General features: G+C 35.5%; 1 protein-coding gene across 18 annotated transcripts in view; it reads right to left on the reverse strand.

Moving 5' to 3' along the window:
- CEP57L1 (centrosomal protein 57 like 1) overlaps nucleotides 1–23,885 on the reverse strand; it is a 73,933-nt gene that overhangs the window by 6,228 nt on the left and 43,820 nt on the right. For 7 of the 18 annotated variants that reach the window (XM_082732039.1, XM_082732043.1, XM_082732044.1 and 4 more), the window contains 7 exons: nucleotides 21,586–21,668; nucleotides 20,214–20,379; nucleotides 17,687–17,866; nucleotides 16,452–16,573; nucleotides 6,445–6,561; nucleotides 3,056–3,133; nucleotides 2,065–2,151 (listed from right to left, as the gene is read on the reverse strand). In XM_082732039.1, coding sequence (XP_082588165.1) covers nucleotides 2,065–2,151; nucleotides 3,056–3,133; nucleotides 6,445–6,561; nucleotides 16,452–16,573; nucleotides 17,687–17,866; nucleotides 20,214–20,379; nucleotides 21,586–21,588 — 753 coding nt within the window. In that variant the 5' untranslated portion in view covers nucleotides 21,589–21,668. The remainder of the gene's footprint in view (nucleotides 1–2,064; nucleotides 2,152–3,055; nucleotides 3,134–6,444; nucleotides 6,562–16,451; nucleotides 16,574–17,686; nucleotides 17,867–20,213; nucleotides 20,380–21,585; nucleotides 21,669–23,885) is intronic. The other 11 variants (XM_082732029.1, XM_082732038.1, XM_082732045.1 and 8 more) reach the window with 2 other exon arrangements.

Consider the following 23,885-nt stretch of genomic DNA (forward strand, 5'->3'; position numbering starts at 1 on the left):
TGCAGCCTTTGAGCACACACTGAGACAGTGAGGAGCCAGATGAAAGGCGCTGGTTATGACACTGAAGCGGATTAATACGGAACTTCGTGATTCGGTCCATAACCCTCTAGCATAATATTCTGCACGTCTGCTGGGGATGATACCTTTCATTAGCAAACCACAATCATGGAACTTAATGACAGCCCTTATCAAGCTGGTTTATTCTTTTTGACAGTTCGTTTTCCTATAGTCTACTCCTTCAAACCACCTAAGTTTGCATTTGCAACAAGAATTTATCAACCTGATATTAACAGTAATGGTAGCTATTGGTCTCAATGTTCTAAGATCACAGTGATGTGCTGCTTTAACTATTTCTAAAATTCTTTCATCTCTTTGTTCACTGTTACATGACCCTCTAGTCCCAGAGATTGCTTGGTTCTATAAAACAGAGATAAGTACAACAGAGTATCTTGGAAATGGACTCCGAAGTAGGTCATGTGATGCTACCATAAGGTCAGAATAACCTGCATTATAGCTGGAATAAAATTTAAACTACTGTTCCTTTTTTTGATTTTCTTATCCAGTTTATCCTTGTCAGACTTATTTTTTGTTTATTTCCCTCCATTCATTCACACGCTCATCTGACAGACTTGAGTTCTTCCAGCTTTAGACATTAACTGCTTTTAAAAACTACAAGGTATTTATAAAAAGAAGAGTTGCCCAAGATTCAGAATTTAAAAAAAAAAAAAGATTATTTATTTATTTATTGGGGGTGGGTGGGAGGGGGGGAGTTGTGCAGAGGGAGAGGGAGAGAATCTCAAGCAGATTGCACCAAGCACTGAACCTGACACGTGACTCCATTCCACCACCCTGAGATCATGATCTGAGATGAAATCAGGTGACACTCAACTGACTGAGACACCTGCTACCCCCAAGATTCAGAATTTTTTAAAAAATGGAACATGTGTATTATTTGGCCAGTGTCTTCACTCTAACTTGGTTATGAGATGAAAACCATTCCTCCCTGCTCTAACATGCTGAAGAAATCATGGGGGGTGGGGTGGAGATGGATGCTCAGTTGTCACAGGAGAGCAAGCAACATAATTTAAGCATCCATTCTTTAGCCTTCCACCAAGAGAGATTTGGGTTACATGATATACTTTATGCTCATAACTGCTATGACTGGAGAATTGGTATTAATTTATAGCATCAGCAGAACAGAAACTATGATGTATTTTATGCAGGTTAATAATGAAATGATATGTTCTTGTTCTACAGAGAATGGAAATTTGAAGTCAAATACTCTTTGCATTCCAAAACAGAATCTCAAATATTTTTTTAAATTTTCATTTAATTTAAATTATTAGGAGGCCTGGAGCTCATAGTTAATCTACCTTCTAATACACTGTTTAATATTGCTCTGAGCAAATGATGAAAGTTGTCAATGGATCAGTGATCAACTAATAGCTCTGCTAGTAACTTAAATTTATTTTTCTATCAATAAAGTTGCACAAATTGAAAAAAATAGTTTAGTACTAGGAAAACGTCTATCTTTCTAGAAAAATTGGAATGCTTACTGTTGTTTCACAAATATACCTACTGTCACATGGTCTTTTTTGCTTTGGTTGTCAAGTAAACTCAAAACTAGGTTTTGCCTGGGGCACCTGCGTGGTTTCGTTAATTAAGCTTCTTCCTTCGGCTTAGGTCATGATCCCACAGTCCTGGGATCAAGTCCCACTTTGGACTCCTTGCTCAGCAGGAGCCTGCTTCTCCCTCTGCCTGCTCTGTCTGCTACTTCCCATGCTTATGCTCTCTCTCTCTGACAAATAAACAAATACAATCTTAAAAAACAACCAACCAACCAACCTAGGTTTTGTGCTCAACTGCTGACACTTTCTTTAACTATATTTTATGGAATTTTCTATCCTCAAACCTAAAACCACTCAATTAATTTTTATTCACATTTCAAAGCACTATTCCATGTGTTTTATTATAAATCTCTTCAAATTCTTTTTGGAAATGGATAGGTATAAATGTTTAAAAAGTAAATAAGCATTAGCAAATAAGAATGAAGTATCTGCATACCTTCAAAGACTTCTTCTTTTCCTTAGAGTGTTTTGGATTTGATACTGAAGACATTAAAATTCTGTTGATTTCAAGTCCAGTTTGGAGCTACAATATTAAAGAAAAAGCTTTATATGACTGATTTTTAACAAACTTCTTCAAAAACATTATAATAAGAAATCAAGTCTCAGTTTATGAAGACAAAATGCTTGGGGTGCCTGGGTGGCTCAGCTGGTTGAGCACCTGGCTTAGGTCATGAAATCAAGCACCATGTAGGCTCTGTGCTCAGCACTGAGCCTGCTTAAGACTCTGTCTCTGTCCCCTTTTGCAACTCATGTGCTCTCACTCTAAAATAAGTAAACAATATCTTTTTTTTTTAAGTGCTTTTTGAGGAAAAAAGAAAACCCCAGGGTGCCTCGGTGGCTAGGTTGATTAAGCATCTACCTTCGGCTCAGGTCATGATCCCAGATTCATGGGATCCAGTCCCACATCAGGCTCCCTGCTCAGCAGGGAGTCTGCTTCTCCTTCTGACCCTCCTCCCTCTCATGGTCACTCTCTCTCTCTGAAACAAATAAATAAAATCTTAAAAAGAAAAGAAAGGAAAGTAAAGGAAAGAAAAAAGAAAAACCCAAATACTATTTTTTGTATGTGAAAGCTACTAAGTCTATTGGTAACTGTAATCATTTTCTGCTTATAAAATAATGCATTAACACATATATATCAATCAAATTGAAAACAATCTATATCAGGTATTATCATATATATATTTATGTATATCTACATTCATATCTGTGTGTGTATGTGTCAGAATTTCAAAAGACTACAAGACTTCTTTTGGCAGTGCATCCAAGTATGGTTGAGTTACTGATAATCTCATTATTATAGCAAAAAGACAAAACTAACAAGCTAGGAAGCAAAATTATAATCTAAAATATAGTCTACAGATAATAAAAACAAAGTATAATGAAACATATGTGGTTTATTGTGATAAATGATATAATGCTCTATTTACTTCAGATGCTTTGTCTTGAAACAGCTTACGCTGATGTTCTTCTTCCTTAAGTTTTTCCTCTAAATGTTTAATCTTGTCCTGCAAAAGAACAAAAAATTAGATTCTCATATAAAAACTAGAGCCAAATAGCCTTTATTCTTTTCCCACATAGAGTCTTCAAGTCTTGATTCTTAGTAGTTGAGCAAATTAAAGCAGAAAGTCAGAAAAAGAAATGTCAAAAGATACTATGATTTTTCTTGGCTTTCTTCCTATGCTTCTTTACCTGCTATTACATATAAGAAGAATAAAGGAAAAACAAAGAATGTACATGCAAAGACATTATTAATTTCTAGCAACAAAACTATAATGAAGTTTTGGGGGTATTAAATGTCTTAAAGTTCAAATGATCATAGTCTTGGGTCTCAATATTTCATTCAAAACATAGACAAATCACGAGAAATGTCTACTGTGTGCATATTATTAAGGGTGCAGCTAGAAGATACAGACTACATCAAACTAAAAAGTTTCTGCACAGTGAAGAAAACAATCAATAAAACTAAATAGGAGAAGATATTTCCAAATGATGTATCTGATAGAGGGTTAGTAACCAAAATAATATAAAGAACTTACAAAGCTCAACACCCCCAAGACATGGATAGAAGACATAGACATCTTTCTGAAGAAGACATTCTGATGGCCAACAGACACATGAAAAGATACTTCAACATCACTGATCAGGGATATAGAAATCAAAACTACAATGAGCCATTACCTCACACCTGTCAAAATGGCTAAGATCAACAACATAAGAAACAACAGGTATAGGCAAGGATGGGATGGTGAGAAAGGGGACCCCCTGTGCACTGTTAGTGGGAATGCAAACTGGTGCAATCACTGTGGAAATCAGTATAGAAGTTCTTCAAAGTAAAAAATAGAGGTACCCTACGATCCAGCAATCACACTACTAGGTATTTACCCAAAGGATACAAAAATACTAATTCAAAGGGATACATGCATCCTGATGTTGATAGCAGCATTATCTACAATAGCCAAACTATGGAAGTAGCTCAAGTGTCCACCAACTGATGAAGGGATAAAGAAGATGTGTGTATAAGGGCGCCTGGGTGGCTCAGTGGGTTAAAGCCTCTGTCTTCGGCTCGGGTCATGATCCCAGGGTCCTGGGATCGAGCCCCACATCGGGCTCTCTGCTCAGCAGGGAGCTCTATTTACTTCAGATGCTTTGTCTTGAAAGCTTCCTCCTCTCTCTCTGCCTGCCTCTCTGCCTACTTGTGATCTCTGCCAAATAAATACGTAAAATCTTAAAAAAAAAAAAAAAGGATGTGTGTATATATTGCCATAATTAAATATATATTTATTTAATGAACCATAACTCAGCCAAAAAAAGGAATGAAATCTTGCCATTTACAATGACATGAATGGAATAAGAAAGTTTTAAATACCAAAGGAAGGGTGCCTGGGTGGCTCAGTGGGTTAGGCCGCTGCCTTCGGCTCAGGTCATGATCTCAGGGTCCTGGAATTGAGTCCCGCATCGGGCTCTCTGCTCAGCAGAGAGCCCGATTCCCTCTCTCTCTCTCTGCCTGCCTCTCCATCTACTTGTGATTTCTCTCTGTCAAATAAATAAATAAATAAAATCTTTAAGTAAATAAATAAATAAATAAATACCAAAGGAAAAATACACCACAAGGTAACGTGAGAAAAGTTGGCAATGATTTTTGCAAGACAGAAAAGTAGATAGGTGACCTCCAACCTTACTTTGAAGGCAGAAAGAGCTGAAATTTCACTAGAGAGTATAATGCTAAGCAAAATAAATAAGTCAGAGCAACACAAATACCACAAGATCTCACTCACATTTGGAATTTAAGAGACAAATGAGCAAAGGGGAAAAAAGGGACAAAGAGAGACGTATCAAGAAGCAGACCCTTAACGGGTGCCTGGGTGGCTCAGTGGGTTAAGCCTCTGCCTTCAGCTCAGGTCATGATCTAAAGGTCCTGGGATCGAGTCCCACATCGGGCTCTCTGCTTGGCAGGAAGCCTGCCTCCCCTCTCTCTCTGCCTCTCTCTCTGCCTGTCTCTCTGCCTACTTTTGATCTCTCTCTCTCTGTGTCAAATAAGTAAATAAAAATCTTTAATAAAGGAAAAAAAAAAAGAAATGGATTCTTAACTATAGAGAACAAACTGATGGTTACCATAAGGGCGGTGGGTGAGGGGATGAGTTAAATAGATGATGGGGATTAAGGACTACATTGGTTGTGATGAGCACCAGGTGATGCACAGAACTGCTGATTCACTCTATTATACACCTGAAACTAATGTTACACTGTATGTTAACTGGAATTTTTTTCAAAGATTTATTTATGTACTTGAAAGAGAAAGAGAGAGAGTGTGCGATCAGGGAGAGAGGTGGAGAAAGAGACAGAGAATTCCAAGCTGACTCCCTACTGAATGCCAGAGCCCAATATGGGACTCGATCACATGACCCTGAGGTCATGATCTGAGCTGAAACCAAGAGTTGGACACTCAATCAACTGAGCCACCCAGGTGCCCCCTCTAATTGGAATTTAAATAAAAACTTTAAAAAAATTGTGTAACAACATATGGTGATGGATATTAACTAGACTTACTGGGATGATCATTTTGTAAAATATACAAATATAAAAAAATATAAATACCAAATCATTATGTTGTACATCTGAAACTAATATAATGCTCTATGTCAATTTTACCTCAATTAAAAAAGATAAAAAAAAAAAAAAAACGAAACGTAAGATATGTTCCTTGTTGCTTGAGAGCTTATACTGTACTTAAGGAAACAATAGTAGCATACCTGAAATAAACAACAAAACAATGAGTATAATTTAACTCAGACCATGTATACACTTACACATAAGTACTTCATCTTATACCCATTGTATGGTTCAGAATTTGAGGACAGTTACATTTCAAAGGGAGAGCTCCCTTTTTGTTGGAGATTTCAAGGAAGGCTTCATAGCAGAAGCAGGACCTGGAGAAAGTTCTATGATATGTATAAAATGTAGGTTAAAATAGGAGAGGGCATTTCAGGGGGGATCGAGGATAGATTTAACTGCAAGCAGTGAAAACGATCTTTTCAATACCCTTTAGGCAAATTATCTGACAAATGAAAATGTTCTGCCATTTCAAAAGAAGCCAAAATTACAATTTTACATCAAAAGGCAAGCTCATTCATGCCATGACAGAATAGATTAAATTTTTATCTCCACAGGCAGAAATTCATATGTGGATTACTAAGAGCTGTTAAAGAAGTTTTATAAATCAGATTTACTGTATATTCACATATAGGGCTTAACACTTATTTAACACTAAAGATTTATTCCTGGCATCATCACTTCAAAGTAATAAGTGGAAGCTTACCTCAGCAGTTTTCTGAGTGGTTGTAAGTTTAAAACATTCTTTTTCTAAGACATCAAGCTTTTCAAGTTTTGCTTGCAGCTTCCTATGATCTTGTTCTTTTTCCCTTTGAAGCTGGGCCTGGAAAGGATAAAAAAAAAACCTGAATTTGGCAAGTGATGCCAATGGCTCAAAAATAATACAATTTCTGAGTTAAAGCCCGATAAATCTGTCATAAGAAGCACGTATGTACATGTACATATTTTAGGTAATTATGAGTAAAAAAGAAAATCAAATACTTTTAAAGAACAAACATATAAAAAAAGATAAGCTACATTAGCATTAATGGAACATACTCTTCTCTGTATGTTTAAGTAACATTTCTACTACGGAAAACATCAACAGTGAAATCTATATTAAATTTGTAAGGTGATCAAACCTATACATTATCTTATCCTCTAATTATAGCACAGAAAAGCAGCTATCAGAGGAATAGAGCATATAGAGAAACTGGAGAGAAGGAAAGTTATACATACATTTTCACACCTATACACAGTTTTCTAATGGTATTTATTACCATATTAATGCAATGTGTTAATAATAGGGACAACTGTGAGAGGGCAGCAGGTATATGAAAACTCTCTGGACTATCTGCTCAATTTTTTATAAACTTAATACTGTCCTAAAGAATAAAGTCTCTTAAAAAAAAAAACAAACTGAAACAATCAAACAGTCTTGGTGACCTGTGATCTAACATTCAAATGGTGTTACAGAATGAGAGAAGAGCGAAGTCAGACAAGAATAATTATTTGAAGGATAACAGCTAAAAATGTTCCAAATTTGATGAAAAATATTAATTGACAGATTCAATAATAATAATAAATTTAAAAATCCATGCAGAACAAATGCAAAAACACCCGCATTTGGACACATTGTTATCAAATTGTTGAAAACCAGTGATAAAGGAAAAACCTTAAAAGCAGCTTGAAAAATGATGGCACCTTATGCACAGAAGAATGAAGGTAAGAATTCTCATTAGAAACTACGAAATCCAGGGGTACCTGGGTGGCTCAGTGGGTTAAGCCTCTGTCTTCAGCTTGGGTCATGACCTCAGGGTCCTGGGATTTAGCCCCATATTGGGCTCTCTGCTCAGTGGGGAGCCTGCTTCTCCCCACCCCCCACCTGCTTGTGATCTCTCTGTCAAATAAATAAATAAAAACTAAAAAAAAAAAAAAAAAAAAAAAAAAAAGAAACTATGAAATCCAGAAGACAACTTTGACCACACCTTTAATATGCTGAGAGAAAAAAGCTGTCAACTAGAATTTTATATGCAGTGAAAATATCCTTATCCAATAATGGTGAAATAAAGACTTTTCCAGAAAAATATATGCTAAGAGAATTCCCAGCCTTAAGGAAATGACACCAGACATAAAATCAAATCTACACAAAGAAATAAAAAACACTGGAAATTGTGAAAAGATACGTATTTCAACTTATTTAGCTTTTCTTTAAAGGATAATTAACCTTTAAAGCAGAAATAATTATGATGTCTTGTGGGTTTTACAAAAAAGCAGAATTAAATGTATGGAAGCTGTAGATCAAAGGGGGACAAGTAGAGCATACTTTAGTAAGGATGGTACGTTATATTGAGATGTTTTAATACTAATTCATGGCAGAGTGTGGTAAGTTAAGAATACATATTTTAACCTGTACAGCAGCTACTGCTTACCAGAGGACAGAAGAAGTCAATAAAATTTAAAAAGAAATTACTAGAGAAGTTAGAAAATATTTTTAGCTGAATGATAATGAAAATACAAAATATAAAAATCTGTGGGATGCAGGTAAAACAATTTAGGGAGACCTCGATAACTTTCATCATAAAATGTAACATTTTATGATGAAAGAATAAAAGTATTAAAATCAATCAACTAAACTTCCAACATACAAAGGTAGGGGTTGAAAAGCAAATTAAACCCTATATAAGTAGAAGGAAAGAAATAATAAAGTAGAAATCAACTAAGTAGGAAATAAAAAGTTAAAAATAAAAAGGTTGCTTTTTAAAAAAAACAAACTGAGAGTAGATAATTTTAAAAAGGAAAATTATAAATTAGCAGTATCAGAAACGAAAGAGGGTACATCTCTAAAGACACAAAAAGAAAACTAAAAATCCAAGTAGCCTATACCTGTTAAAAAAAACAAACAAAAAAAACCTGAGCTCATAATCTAAAAACGGTCCACAAAGTAAATGGCAGTCCCAGATAGCTTCTATCAAATTTGAATTCTATCACACACTTATGGAAGAAATAATGCTAATCTTACACAAGATCTTTCAGAAAACAGGAGAAAGAATCTTCCCAATTAATTTTATGAAAAACGAATAAACAAATCATGGCATATCTGTATAACAAAATCTAGACAGCAATAAAAAGAAAAAACTATTTATATATACAACAACATGGCTTAATCTAAAAAACTTTATGCTAAACAAGAGAGTACATTTTCTATGATCCAATTATATAAAATTCTAGGACAGGCAAAAACTCTAAGGTAAAAAAAATAAGGCAGAATAGTAGTTGCCTTATTGGGAAGTAGAGTAGCAAGTATCTTGACAGAGATTTATCAGAAAATTTCTGTTATTTGGTATGGCTATGGATTGTATGAGTACATTTATTTATCAATAATCACTGAACGTTCCACTTACGATCTTTGCATTTCACCATATAAAAATTATAACTTAAAAAATATTATACCTCAATAAAAAAACATTTAAAGAACAGTTGAAAGTCACTGATCTATAATATTTAGCTAGATAGGAATTTCTAGGTTAGTTCATAATAAAATATAACATATTTTATAATTATTATTATATAATAAGTTCTGTTTTATCTTCTGTAATTTATGAAGTGGTTGCTCTTCTACTTGTTGCACCCTCATTTATAAATAAAACTAAGAATTACCAGGTGTATAGGTTTTTTTTCCAATCTGGTGGATTGGATGTGAAGTAGTTCCTTGTTGTGCTGTTATTTTGCATTTTCCTAGTTACTAAATGAGAATGACAATTCTTCTATTAATATACGATCATTTGCAAGATCTTTTTTCCTGCAAAATGCCTCTTCATAACTGGGCCCATTTTCCTACTGTTTTGTTACTTTTTATATCTTGTTAAGAAACTGTTTTCCATGCCAAGGTCATCAAGACATTTTTCTGTGTTTGCTTTTTAAAAATTACAAAGTTTTGTCTTTTATGTGTAAATCTTTAACCCACCTAGAATTGGTTTTGTGTACGATGTAAGATTGGGATCCAATTTCATTTTTTTTTTTCCTCACATAGCTAACCAGTTTCCTAAAACAACTTATTGAAGTCTATCTTTTCCCCACCGATCTGCAAATGGCATTCTTTTTTTTTTTTTAAGATTTTATTTATTTATTTGACAGAGAGAAATCACAAGTACACTGAGAGGCAGACAGAGAGAGAGAGAAGGAAGCAGGCTCCCTGCTGAGCAGAGAGCCCGATGCGGGACTCGATCCCAGGACCCTGAGATCATGACCTGAGCCGAAGGCAGCGGCTTAACCCACTGAGCCACCCAGGCGCCCTGCAAATGGCATTCTTGCTGTATTTTTTCCATGTGAGTTTGTTTCTGAGTATATTCTGTTTGTTTATTCTTCTTTGTCTATCCATACAAATATATTAATTTTGTTAGAGTTACAATTTGTTTCAATCTGTAGTAGAGCAGGACCTTATTCTTCAGAATAGTTTTGCTATTCTTGGACCTTTGCTTTTCCCTATAAATCTTAGAGTCAACTTCTACAGTTCCTGGAAAAAAAACCTATCAAATACTTGACCCATTAAAATCCAGTACTGATTGGTACTGTTACCCATTTCCAAAACAATGAAAAAACCTTACAATACTTAGTATTTTTTTCATTTTTTAATTTATTTTTAAGTGATCTCAAAACCCAACATATGGCTTGAACTCAGAACCAAGAGTTGTGTGTTCTTCTAACTGCACCAGCCAGGTGCCCCCAAACCTTACAACACTTTAAACTACATTTACCCCTTCCTAATTTATAAGCTGCTGTCCTCATTAATTTTAATCCTTTATATATCTTTAAGCCACATAAAACATTATTGTTTTATACAATATTCACTTAGATTTACATACACCTACATACACGAACACCCCATTTGTGCTGCCCGTATTTCTTTCCTGCATCTCTGACCTTCCATCTAAGATACTTTTCCTTTTGTCTGAATAATGTCCTTTAGTGTTTCCTTTGGAACAGATCTCCTGTTAACAGATAATCTTGGTCTTTGTGAGTCTTTAAATGTCTTTATTTCATCTTTCTTTCTTTTTTTTTTTTTTTTAAAGATTTTTATTTATTTATTTGACAGAGAGAAATCACAAGTAGGCAAAGAGGCAGGCAGAGAGAGAGAGGAGGAAGCAGGCTCCCTGCTGAGCAGAGAGCCCGATGCGGGACTCGATCCCAGGACCCTGAGATCATGACCTGAGCCGAAGGCAGCGGCTTAACCCACTGAGCCACCCAGGCGCCCTGCAAATGGCATTCTTGCTGTATTTTTTCCATGTGAGTTTGTTTCTGAGTATATTCTGTTTGTTTATTCTTCTTTGTCTATCCATACAAATATATTAATTTTGTTAGAGTTACAATTTGTTTCAATCTGTAGTAGAGCAGGACCTTATTCTTCAGAATAGTTTTGCTATTCTTGGACCTTTGCTTTTCCCTATAAATCTTAGAGTCAACTTCTACAGTTCCTGGAAAAAAAACCTATCAAATACTTGACCCATTAAAATCCAGTACTGATTGGTACTGTTACCCATTTCCAAAACAATGAAAAAACCTTACAATACTTAGTATTTTTTTCATTTTTTAATTTATTTTTAAGTGATCTCAAAACCCAACATATGGCTTGAACTCAGAACCAAGAGTTGTGTGTTCTTCTAACTGCACCAGCCAGGTGCCCCCAAACCTTACAACACTTTAAACTACATTTACCCCTTCCTAATTTATAAGCTGCTGTCCTCATTAATTTTAATCCTTTATATATCTTTAAGCCACATAAAACATTATTGTTTTATACAATATTCACTTAGATTTACATACACCTACATACACGAACACCCCATTTGTGCTGCCCGTATTTCTTTCCTGCATCTCTGACCTTCCATCTAAGATACTTTTCCTTTTGTCTGAATAATGTCCTTTAGTGTTTCCTTTGGAACAGATCTCCTGTTAACAGATAATCTTGGTCTTTGTGAGTCTTTAAATGTCTTTATTTCATCTTTCTTTCTTTTTTTTTTTTTTTTAAAGATTTTTATTTATTTATTTGACAGAGAGAAATCACAAGTAGGCAAAGAGGCAGGCAGAGAGAGAGAGGAGGAAGCAGGCTCCCTGCTGAGCAGAGAGCCCGATGCGGGACTCGATCCCAGGACCCTGAGATCATGACCTGAGCCGAAGGCAGCGGCTTAACCCGCTGAGCCACCCAGGCGCCCCATCTTTCTTTCTTTTTTTAAGATTTTATTTATTTGAGAGAGAGTGAGTGCACATATGTGAGAGAGAACAGGGGCGGGGGCGCAGAGGGAGAAGGAGAAGCAGTCTCCCCACTGAGCAGGGAGCCTGTCATAGGGCTCAGTGACTTGAGTTAAAGGCAGATGCTTAACTGACTGAGCCACCCCGATGCCCCTCATCTTTATTTCTAAAAGATATCTTTCCCAGATTTAGGACTTTTAGATTGGTAGGTATTTCCTTTTACTACTTAACTGTATCAGAGTCCATTGCCTTATGAATTCAGTACTTTGAGAAGTCAATTGTCACTTTAATTCTTGTCCCTTTAAATGTAATCTTTTCCCCCCACCAGCTTTTAAGATTTTATGCTTGTCTTATTATCCATTATGAGGTACCTAGGTATATATTTCTTTTCATTCATCCTGACTTAGTTTTATAGATTTTTGTGGGATTGGTTTTCTTGAATCTGTGGTGTGATTTTTTTTTTTAATCCATTTTGGAAAATTCTCAGTCACTATCTCTTCAAATAGTGCTTCTGTGTCATTTTCTCTCCTTTCCTGGTGGAACTCCAATTACACTTAAGTTTGACCTTCTCACTCTAACTTATGCCTCTTGCTCTCTCTTCTCAATTTACTTTCATTTCACCTCTTTGTTCATGTGGATGATTTTGCCTTCCAGTTCACTAATTATCTCTTCCAATCTACTGTTAGATCCATCCATTCAGTTCTAGATTTCATATACTGTATTTTTCAGTACCATAATTTTTATTTGGTTCTCTTTCAAATCTGCTCTGCCTTTTTGGTTTCCAATGCTTTCCTGAAAATGTCAATCCTGTCTTTTATCTCCTTAATTATAACAAGCATAATTATTATATATATATTTTTAAAAGATTTTATTTATTTATTTGACAGAGAGAGATCACAAGTAGACAGAGAGGCAGGCAGAGAGAGAGAGAGAGAGAGAGGGAAGCAGGCTCCCTGCTGAGCAGAGAGCCCGATGTGGGCCTCGATCCCAGGACCCCGAGATCATGACCTGAGCCGAAGGCAGCAGCTTAACCCACTGAGCCACCTAGGTGCCCTTCATAATTATTATATTTTTAAAGATTTTATTTATTTATTTATTTGAGAGAGAGAGAACCAAAGAATGAGTGAAAGGGGTGGAGGGGGTGGGAGAGGGAGAGAATCTCAAGCAGACTCCATGCTGAGTGCAGAGCCCATACAGGGATAGATCTCATAACACTGAGATCATGACCTGAGCTGAAACGAAGAGTTGGACACTTAACTGACTGACCCACCTGAGTGCCCCAAGCATAATTATTTTAAAGTCTGTGTCTTTTAGAGCTAGCACCAAGCTGGAAATAACTTGTAAGAGTGCTTATATAGTCTGTTATGTATGTTATTTCTTTTCATAGTGTCTTTTTTTCTTTAAGTAAAACTTACTTAAATTCCAGCTAATATACAATGTTCTATTAATTTCAAGTGTACAACAGTGATTCAACAGTTCCAGGCATCACTTGGTGGTCATCACAAACAAATGTGCTCCTTAATCCCCAACGCCTATTGAACCCATCCCCCCACCTACCTTCCTTCTGGTAACCATCAGTTTGTTCCCTATAGTTAAGAGTCTGTTTCTTGATTTCTCTCTCTCTTTTTCTCCTTTGCTTATTTGTCTCTTAAATTCTGCATATGAGTGAAATCATATGGTATTTGTCTTTCTCTGACTGATTTATTATGCTTAGCATTATACTCTCTAGTTCCATCCATGTCATCAAAAATGGCAAGACTTTATTCTTTTTTATAGCCAAGTAACGGTCCACATTCATTTTATCCATTCATCAGTCAATGGACACTTGAGCTATTTCACACAGGTTGGCTATTGTAGATAATGTTGCTATAAACATCAGGGTGCATGTATCCCTTTGAATTAACCTTTTTGTATCCTTTGGGTAAATACCTAGTAGTGTGATTGCTGGATCGCAGGATACCTCTATTTTTGACTTTTTGAGAAACTTCTATACTGATTTCCATGGTGACTGCACCAATTTGCATTCCCACCAACAGTGCACAAAGGGTCCCCTTTCTCACCATCCCCATCCTTGCCAACACCTGTTGTTTCTTATGTTGTTGACTTTAGCCATTTTGACAGGTATGAGGTGATAGCTCATTGTGGTTTTGATTTCTATATCCCTGATGATCAGTGATGTTGAGTATTTTTTCATATGTCTGTTGGCCATCAAGATGTCTTCTTCAGAAAAACGTCTATTCGTGTCTTCTACCCATGTTTCAATTGGATTATTTGTTTTGGGGGTGTTGAATTTTGTAAGTTCTTTATATTATTTTGGATACTAACCCTTTATCAGGTATGTCATTTGGAAATATCTTCTCCCATTCCGTAGGTTGCTTTTTAGTTTTGTTGATTGTTTCCTTTGCCATGAAGTTTTTTATTTTCATGAAGTCCCAGTGGTTTATTTTTGCTTTTGTCTCTCCTGCCTCAGGAGACATAACTAGAAAGAAGTTGCTATAGTCAATGTCAAAGAGGTTATTGCCTGTGTTCTTCTCTAGGATTTTAATGGTTTCCTGTCTCAAACATAGGTCTTTAATCCATTTTGAATTTATTTTTGTGTATGGTATAAGAAAATGGTCCAGTTTCATTTTTTTTTGTATGTTGCTGTCCAGTTTTCTCAACACTGTTTGTTGAAGAGGCTGTCTTTTTTCCATTAAATAGTCTTTCCCAGTTTGTTTTTAGATTAATTGACCATATAGTTGTGGGTTTGTTTCTGGGTTTTCCTAATCTGTTCCATTGACACATGTCTATTTTTGTGTCAGTACCATACTGTTTTGATCCCTATAGCTCTGTAATACAACTTAAATCCAGAATTGTGATGCCTCCAGGCTTGCTTTTCTTTTAAGATGCGTTGGCTATTTGGGGTCTTTTTGGTTCCATACACATTGTAGGATTGTTTGTTCTAGCTTTGTGAAATATGCTGTTTGTATTTTGTTAAGAGATTAAATGTGTTAATTGCTTGGGTAGTATAGACATTTTAACAATATTTGTTCTTCCAATCCATGAACGTGGAACGTTTTTCCATTTCTTTGTGTCTTCTTCAATTTCTTTCATCAGTGTTCCAACAAGGAAGAAGTAAAAGTTTCACTATTTATAGATGACATGATACTGTATATAGAAAACCTTAAAGACTCTACTGAAAAACTGCTAGAACTGATAAATGAATTCAGTTAAGTCGCAGGATATAAAATCAATGTACAGAAATTGATTGCATTTCTTTCTTTTAAAAAAATGTTTTTATTTAAGTAGGCTATATACCCAATGTGAAGCCCCATATGGGGCTTGAACTCACAACTCTTGAGATCAAGAGTTGAACACTCAACTGACTGAGCCACCCATGTATCCATTACATTTCTGTACACCAATAATGAAGCAGTAACACAAAGAGAAATAAAGGAATAAATGCCATTTACCAGTGTACCAAAAATAATAAGATACCTAGGAATAAACAAACAGGTGAAAGAACTATACTCTGAAAACTATAAAACACTAACGAAAACAATTTTCATAGGGTCTTAACTCCAGCTGCATCGTTATATCTGATCAAAAGTTATTCCTGTGTTAAATGTTCGTAGGAATAATTTGAGGTCCCCAGGAACATTAGCTATCCACGATCACATTAATTCTATTTCAGGGAACAAGATTTTCCAGATTACTCTGAGAGTTGTAATTTGGGTTGTTTTCTTTCTTGTTCACCTTTACAAAGAATTCAGAGCATAGGAAAATTATCAGAGTTCCTACTCTTGATAGGCCCTGGAATCTAACTTCAATTGCTTAAGCCCTATAGCTTTAAAAGCATTATTTAGGGGGACCTGGGTGGCTCAGTCAGCTAAGTCTTCCACTCAGGTCATGATCTCAGGATACTGGGATCAAGCCCAGCCTCAGGCTCCCTGCTCAGCGGGGTGTCTTTTCCGCCCTCTCCCTTTGCCCCTCCCCATTTCATGTGCGAGCTCTCTCTTTCTCTGCTCTCTTTCAAAAAATAAATAAAAATATTAAAAAAAAAAAAGCGCATTATTTAGTCTCTCAATGGACTCTTCTGGAATCAGAAATTCCCTAAGAAGGATGAGGCCTGAAATCACATTCTCTGGAGGCCAAACTCTTTGGATTTAAGCATACACATAGATTTTGAATTGGTGATTTTCATGACTTCATTAACTCTCCAATGCCTTTAAGTATTTTCCCCTTTTAATCCTCCCTTCCTGTCTCTCTTTCTTCCTTTCCTCTCTTTTTTCCTTCCTTCCTTCCTCTTTAATATCCTGTCCAGTTTTTCATGTTTTCTTCTACAGAAAGCTTGTCCAAATGACCCACTCTGCTTCACTGTAAGTGGAAATCTCCTCAATATAGCTTTCTATCCTAATTAAGATTATAATACAATTTTCTCATGACATTAAATATTCTTCAAAAACACATTAAATGATATTATATTCCTATAGAAAATGTGTTTACCTGTTGTTCTAGGATCATATTCTTCTCTCGTTCTACATTGAGAACCATTCTCTTCGTATATTCTAGTTGTTTCTCTAGAAGAGTACAGCGAGACTGAGCTGAGTTTAATTGTATAGTAATATCTGTGAAAAAGAAAAAGTAATAATGTCTGGGTTATCATATAGATCAGAGATTTGGTAGTCACAGAAATATATTATATAAATTCAATCAAGAACTAAAAGCTCAAGGACTCTTTAGTTCTAAATACTGACTGTAAGTGTTGTGGGCATTTATTTTGTGACTATCTCATTAACTACATAATACTAGTTTTACATTGTCTTCCCCTAAAAGGCCCGCAGGGCAAACTTCTGAAAGAGTAAGATGTCAGTGACTTGTGGAATGATAAAAATCCTGGCTGTTCCTGGGAAATGACATTATCTAGAAAAATAGAGGACCTAAAGTCTCTTTCCTATCAATAAATTTTTATCTTTCAGGAAAAGAAAAAGACTTGACTACTGACAGCATGGTTATTTCCTAAGAAGTAAGCAACATCTTTCTAATCCTTTAATTTTTTACTTTCCTCAGCTCTTTATTCTACTTTTGTCCAATTACCTTAGAAAAAATTTTCTAATTTCTTCACTCTATTTGTAACTTGAAATACAAACTTGAACATTATTTATGAAAGTGAATGTAGTACAAGGAAAAAGAAAGCCATACATTATGAAGTAAAAATTATACAAAGAACTAATATTCTAAATCTCTAAAAACTTAGGTCCAGATGTCTTTTTCACAATTTCCACAGAAAGTTCTACTTACCTGTCCATTTCTTCTAATTAATCTTTCAAGTTAACAAAAATTTTAATGTATTTTTATGTTTTCTGTATTGTCTAATTATTAGTGTTGCTTTCTATTTTCAAATTTTAAAAACCAGTATTGACTGAATATGTGAAGTATTTCAATTATATTATAGGTAAAACTAGATTTTGTTGGTATTCTGAAAATAGCCTAATTTCACAATCTGTCTAAAAACTTAATTTGTCTTTTAATCTCAAGAATTTATGAACTGGGATAATAAACAATAGAAGCTCAAAGTGATATCTATTTAATGCAAATATCACATTGTCTGTGAACAAGGCCTCAAGGTTTGAATATATATAAGAACAAAGATATCTGAGTAAATCTGAGACTGGGCTTTTTATTTTCAAGTTGTAAATTTTGATAACTCCTTGTTTCTGAGAACTATTGAATTTCCTTACCTTTTTTCTGTTTTATCAGTTCCTGGTGTGCCAGAATTCTTTCATTTGTTTCTTTCTCCAAGGCCTTTTTATACTGTGCTGCTTCTCTGGATAGAATGTTTAGATTATCCTCAGCCTGTGTTCTCTCCAACTCTAAACGATGAATCTTTTCCTGAAGAGTTTTTAAGGCTAAAATAAGAGCTGTTGAGAAAAATTTGCTTGTTACTTTAGTGAAAATTTCTGAACACTTATACAGTAGCAATAAAACTGAACAGTATTTTTGTTAGTGAGCCAGAAAAACATACAAGCAATATATATTTCTCAAAAAACCCCACTAAAACTCTAAAAAGAGAAGTTTTTTTCTAACATATCTTCTAAAAACAATATATTTATTATTGTATTTAGTAATTTTTTAGGTTTGAGATAGCTAATAATCAAAATTTAATTCAATAAAATAAATATCATCAAATAATATACAGTCTAGGAGGCATAAGAGCCTGAGTACGGATAAAGAAACTTAAGATGCTGTGTCACTAATTAACATGGAAATTTAGGTTTAATGTTAAAGGTTTTTCTCAGTTCTTGATATGTCCAATTTTAGTTAAATCACAAACATTTATTGTTTCTTTGTCTAAGAGTATTAATAATCAGAATATATGAGTTATAACAATTTCTTCCATCAGAAAAAAAAATTATAACCTAGTAGATTAAATCACGTCAGGCTTGAAAGATTTTAAGTGGTACACATGTACAACTGTGATTTTTATTCAGCTATATTAATATCATCATGGTTCGGGTATGTTCAGAGTTATAAAATTTTCAAATAACTTTCTATTCAGTTATAACTTCAAACTATAAAACTGGAGTGGAATGGAATATAAGTAAATGTTATAGATTAATTTTCATATGCCAGCCTACCTTGTTTTATTATGCTTTACCTTACTGAATTTCATAGATAATATATTTTTTACAAATTGAACAATGGTTTGTGGCAACCATATGTTGAGTAAATCTACTAGCACAATTTTCCCAATAGCATTTGCTCATTGCATGCATGTCTCTGTGTTACATTTTGGTAATGTTTCAAACTTTTCATTATTATTATATTTGTTATGGCAATCTGTGATCAGTGATTAGGACTCATTGAAAGATCAGATGATGCTTAGCATTTTTTAGCAATAAAGTATTTTTTAGTTAAGATATATAGTACTTTGTTTTTTTAGACACAGTGCTATTGCACAATTAATGGACTATAGTATAGTCTAAATGTAACCTTTATATGCACTGGGAAACCAAAAAATTCATTTGACTCACTTTATTGTGATATATTCGCTTTATTGTGGTGGCCTGGAATCAAACCTACAATATATCCAAGGTATGCCTGTAGTTCATATCCAATGAGAAAGATGTTTGCTAGAGATTACCATTTGGTTCTTTTTGGGTTTTGGGTTTTTTTGTTTTTTTTGTTTTTATAACAAATGAGATAAAGAAATTATATTTATTGCTTTTCAGATATGCAATACCTAATTTGCTGATTTGGAATATTTCTTGTGTTTTTTTCCTCCACAAAGCTAGTCTATTTATTAATGGTAACCATTATTAGAGAGTATTTTTAAAAAAGATGATAACGAGCGTTTTAGAAGGTAATTCATATGGCATAGGTATGTTTTCCTAATTCAATTCTGATATCCTACTAAGTTTTTATTTTAAAAGTTACAATACTTTTGGGGCGCCTGGGTGGCTCAGTGGGTTAAGCCTCTGCTTTCGGCTCAGGTCATGATCTCAGGGTCCTGGGATCAAGCCCCGCATCGGGCTCTCTGCTCAGCAGGGAGCCTGCTTCCCCCCACCCCGTCTCTCTGCCTGCCTCTCTGCCTACTTGTAATAAAAAAAGTTACAATACTTTTATTTCATAGTTACTCCAATGTCAAGCATAATTTTAAAAATAGGCAATTTCTGAATTTAATCCTTGAATAAGATATAACTTTACTTAATTCACCAATATTCTAATCATCTAGTTTAGAAAGATTCCAAATCGGACCTTTGATTCCTCAAAGAGTATTTTCCTATTTTCTCATGATTTTTTAGGATAAAATTGTAATTATGTGTCTAGCTGGTTAATTTCTATCTTACATCTGAAGAAGCCAAAATAAAAAATGTTAAATAACTTGGGACGCCTGGGTGGCTCAGTTGGTTGAGCGGCTGCCTTCGGCTCAGGTCATGATCCCAGCATCCTGGGACTGAGTCCCACATCGGGCTCCTTGCTTGGCAGGGAGCCTGCCTCTCTCTCTGACTCTGCCTACCACTCCGCCTGCCTGTGCTTGTGCTCTCTCTCTCCGCCTCTCTCTAACAAATAAATAAATAATATCTTTGGGGAAAAAATGTTAAATAACTTATCGATGTTTATAAAAACTTTAAGCATCAGAGTCAAAACTAATAGTTTTATTAAGATTAAACAATCATACTTTTTTCTACATAAAAATGTAAAGTTTTATATAACATATTTCATATCATTCCTCTAATTTTAAATGTGACTTCATATTAGAATTACCTTGGCTGTTTGGACTATGAAGCATTTTAGGAGTGGTGGCTTCTAAGTTTGTGGAGTGGTGAGTCTGAGATGTTGCATCATTCTGGGTAAATGATGGAATAAACACTCTTTCTGGAGGTTTATGATAGCTTCCTACTATACTATGCATTAATTCAGAATCCATTATCTGTAGAAAATAAAGGAATAGTAGAGTATAGCATCATTCTTTCCTATTTAAATGACAAAAATATTAGACAAAAATTTAGGTGAAACATAACATAATACATTATCATATACTGTGGTGTTATTTATGAGGTTAATTATCACAAATTCAACTATAATAAGCTCACCAGTACAAGAGAGAAAAATTATTATTTACTGTATAAATAGTATGGATAATTCTGTCTGATTTTCAGTGAGCATATGCTCTGGAGTGAGTATTAATTATATGGGTGGGGTGAATCTGCTGGTTACTCAGTTGATCATAAGTTCATATACCTCTTGTCATCCAAGCACCTCTCTACAAACAGTGTGACTCTAGGGTTCTCAGGGAAGGTACATATTCTAAAAGGCAACATAGCTTTGAAACACAAGCCACCCATATAATCCAATTCTTAAAGACAGATTCTTGAATTCCAATGTACTGGCTTCCTAAGGGATTTTCAAGGGTAATTTGGATATATCAATCTCTGAATCTAATCACTGAGTATGACACGACTCCACTTAATGTGCCAGTTTTTTTGTTTTTTTTTTTTTTAAGTAGGCTCTAGACCCTGCATGGAACCCAGTGTGGGACTCAAACTCAGGTGGTAAGATTAAGAACTGAGCCGAGATCAAGAGTTGGATACTTAACCAACTGAGCCACCCAGGTGCCCCAATGCACCGGCATTCTAATCATAGTTTAGAATGGTTCTCAATCTGAAGAATCTAAAATAGCTTTGTCATTCTGGTTTTATTTAATTTTTATGTTTTATTTTTTAGGAGAGCTCTTTTAACCATTTTAGCAGGCAATATCCTATCTAATTTCCCCCAAATCACTTACTGTCCTTTCCGTAATTTAAGTACTTTAGAAAAGGGGCACCTGGGTGGCTTAGTTAAGCAAATGACTCCTGAGTTTGGCTCAGGTCAGGATCTCGGGGTCGTGAGACAGAGCCCTGAGCTGGGCTCCATGCGCAGCAGGAAGTCTGCTTGAGATTCCTGCCCCCTCCTTCCCCTTCTGTCCCTTCCCAAGCTCACACATACTCTCTGCCTATAAAATAAGTAAATAAATTTTTAATAAAATAAATAAAAATTAAATAGCCTAGGAGGCTTTGCTAGAATATTTGATGCTTTTTGCTCTTGAGAAGCAATACTTTTTGGCTGTTGTTATTAGTATCAGCTACCATTTACTAACCATGTCTCCATCCCTCTGGGTTGTTGCTGCTCAGATACTGTGTGCTCCCCATGGGAGACTGCATCTATCTAAGTTGCCATTCCCTCAAAAAATAAGAAAGCAAAGTTAGTCACAGCTGGCTCACAATGAAATAGAGGTAGGATCCCAAAGTACAGAAGTTCTGAACATGACTGTACATCTTCAGAGAGAGGGTGTGTGGCTGAAGCTATCCCAAGAACCTTGGAATTACTCAAGATATCTCAGTTTTTGGCTCTTGGTGAGTTTCTCTAATAAAAAGAATGAAGTTTTGCCATAACTCACTGTACCCTGAGGTCCTTGGGGAGGACTCTTCTTCCTCTTTACCAAAGAGGTAAAGTATTTATTTCAGAAACTAAATTTTGTACCAGTTAAAAAACAAATTCAAATTTGAAGTTTTTAATGTAAATGACTACTTAGAAGATGCCAGTAAGTTAAAAATTAGAACTAAAATTTATTTAAATGTGTAAACACATCTTAAAGCGAGGATAACCAGAGTAACAACCCACAGGTAGGTGAAGAAAAAGAAAGGAAAACAGTATAGAAATGAGAGAAGACACACCATGATGCTCAGTGGCTGTCACGGTAATAAACGTTCTAGCGTAACCCTTACAATCTAGTCTAAGTTACAAACAAGTGCATACACCCAGCAGAAGTTTATACCCATATAGAACTGTGGCATTCTAGGAGAAAAACTCACTCTGAAGGAAGATGAAAGAAGTACAGAGAGCTTGATCCAAAGTCAAAGCCTTACTTGATGGAGGAAGGGAGGAGTAATTTTGAGTAAAGCACAGACATGGTCATTCTAATTCACCTCTAACCCGGTCTCGTGGACTCAAACGTGGGTGTGGGGAAGGGGCAGGACTATACGTAAAAAACTGAGAAATATTTCACCAATATCTCTATAAAAGGTTGGGACATTAGCTGTCCTGCCTTGTGTAGAACGGTATATTCCAATCAAGAGGAAAATTGCTAGAGATCACTAACAACAGTTTTGATGTTTTGAGGGCTCTGGTGCATTGTTAGTACCATTCAGCAAGAAAGGGAGCAGCTGGAAGGGACATACATATTCACAAACATGTATGACAGAAATTTCTAGAGAAAAAATTTCTCAGAGTAGAGAGGTGCTAAGCCCCAACCTCCAAGGATTCTGACCAATCTGGTGTGGAGCCTAGCTATAGGTCATTGAAAAGACCTCAAAAAATCCTGTGGAGCACTTCAGAGGATTTGCAAGTGGGGGCAAAAGTCTATGAAATGTGGGGCTCATTTGCATCAACAGCCTAGTAAAGCTTAGGGAAATTCAAGTTATAACTAGAACCATTACTCACAGCTTGTAAACAAACAGGGATATAATCCATTTCTCTATACAATACATAAAATTAAGACATCTTTGTGGGATGCAGCTAAGGAGCCACTACAAAAAGAAATACCCCCCCACCCCCAAAAACCTCTGTCACAAATATTGTACTGAAAACCATTTTTACTTGTTCTTGAGGGAAACAATTGTTCCAAAATAGTCCTTTTTAAAAACCAGTGTCTCTCTGGCTAGTGGCTGACTGTGCCATCATCTCTGCATAATCCCATAGGACTGTTAGGGAGACAGCATTAGGAGACAGAGATACTACAATAGGTTCTAGGAATAGGGTACTCTCTGTTTCCCACACTGCTCTGTTATTATTATTATTATTATTACTATTATTATTATTCTCATTTTGTAAATGAAGAAATAGAGGCAGGGAGGTTACTCAAGGTATTACAACTTGCAAGTGGTGGAAACAGGAATTAAAACTAGCCAGTTCAATTCCAGAGCGTGGGTTCTTAAGCACTATATTTAATAGCCCACAGTTTGGGGACATTTGCAGTTAGTCAGGTGTGAGATGATGCTGCATTTGGATTAGGGTGGTGACAATGGAGATGAAGAGAGTGTACAGAAGCAAGATGCATCTTGAAGATTAAGAGGAGAAGAAAAGGAAGAAACCAAGTTTTCCAGCTTAAATAAGTGGGTAGATGATAGTGTCTTTCATTAAAAAAAACAAGGACTGGGGCGCCTGGATGGCTCAGTGGGTTAAAGCCTCTGCTCAGGTCATGAACCCAGTGTCCTGGGATCGAGTCCTGCATCGGGCTCTCTGCTCAGTGGGGAGTCTGCTTCCTCCTCTCTCTCTGCCTGCCTCTGCCTACTTGTGATCTCTGTCAAATAAATAAATTTAAAAAAACCGAAACAAAAAACAAAGACCATGACTACTCACATAGTACTGACATGTGTCAAACACCAGTCTAAGTGTGAG

Source organism: Mustela nivalis (genome assembly GCF_964662115.1).
Source record: "Mustela nivalis genome assembly, chromosome: 5".
NCBI classification, from domain to species: domain Eukaryota; kingdom Metazoa; phylum Chordata; class Mammalia; order Carnivora; family Mustelidae; genus Mustela; species Mustela nivalis.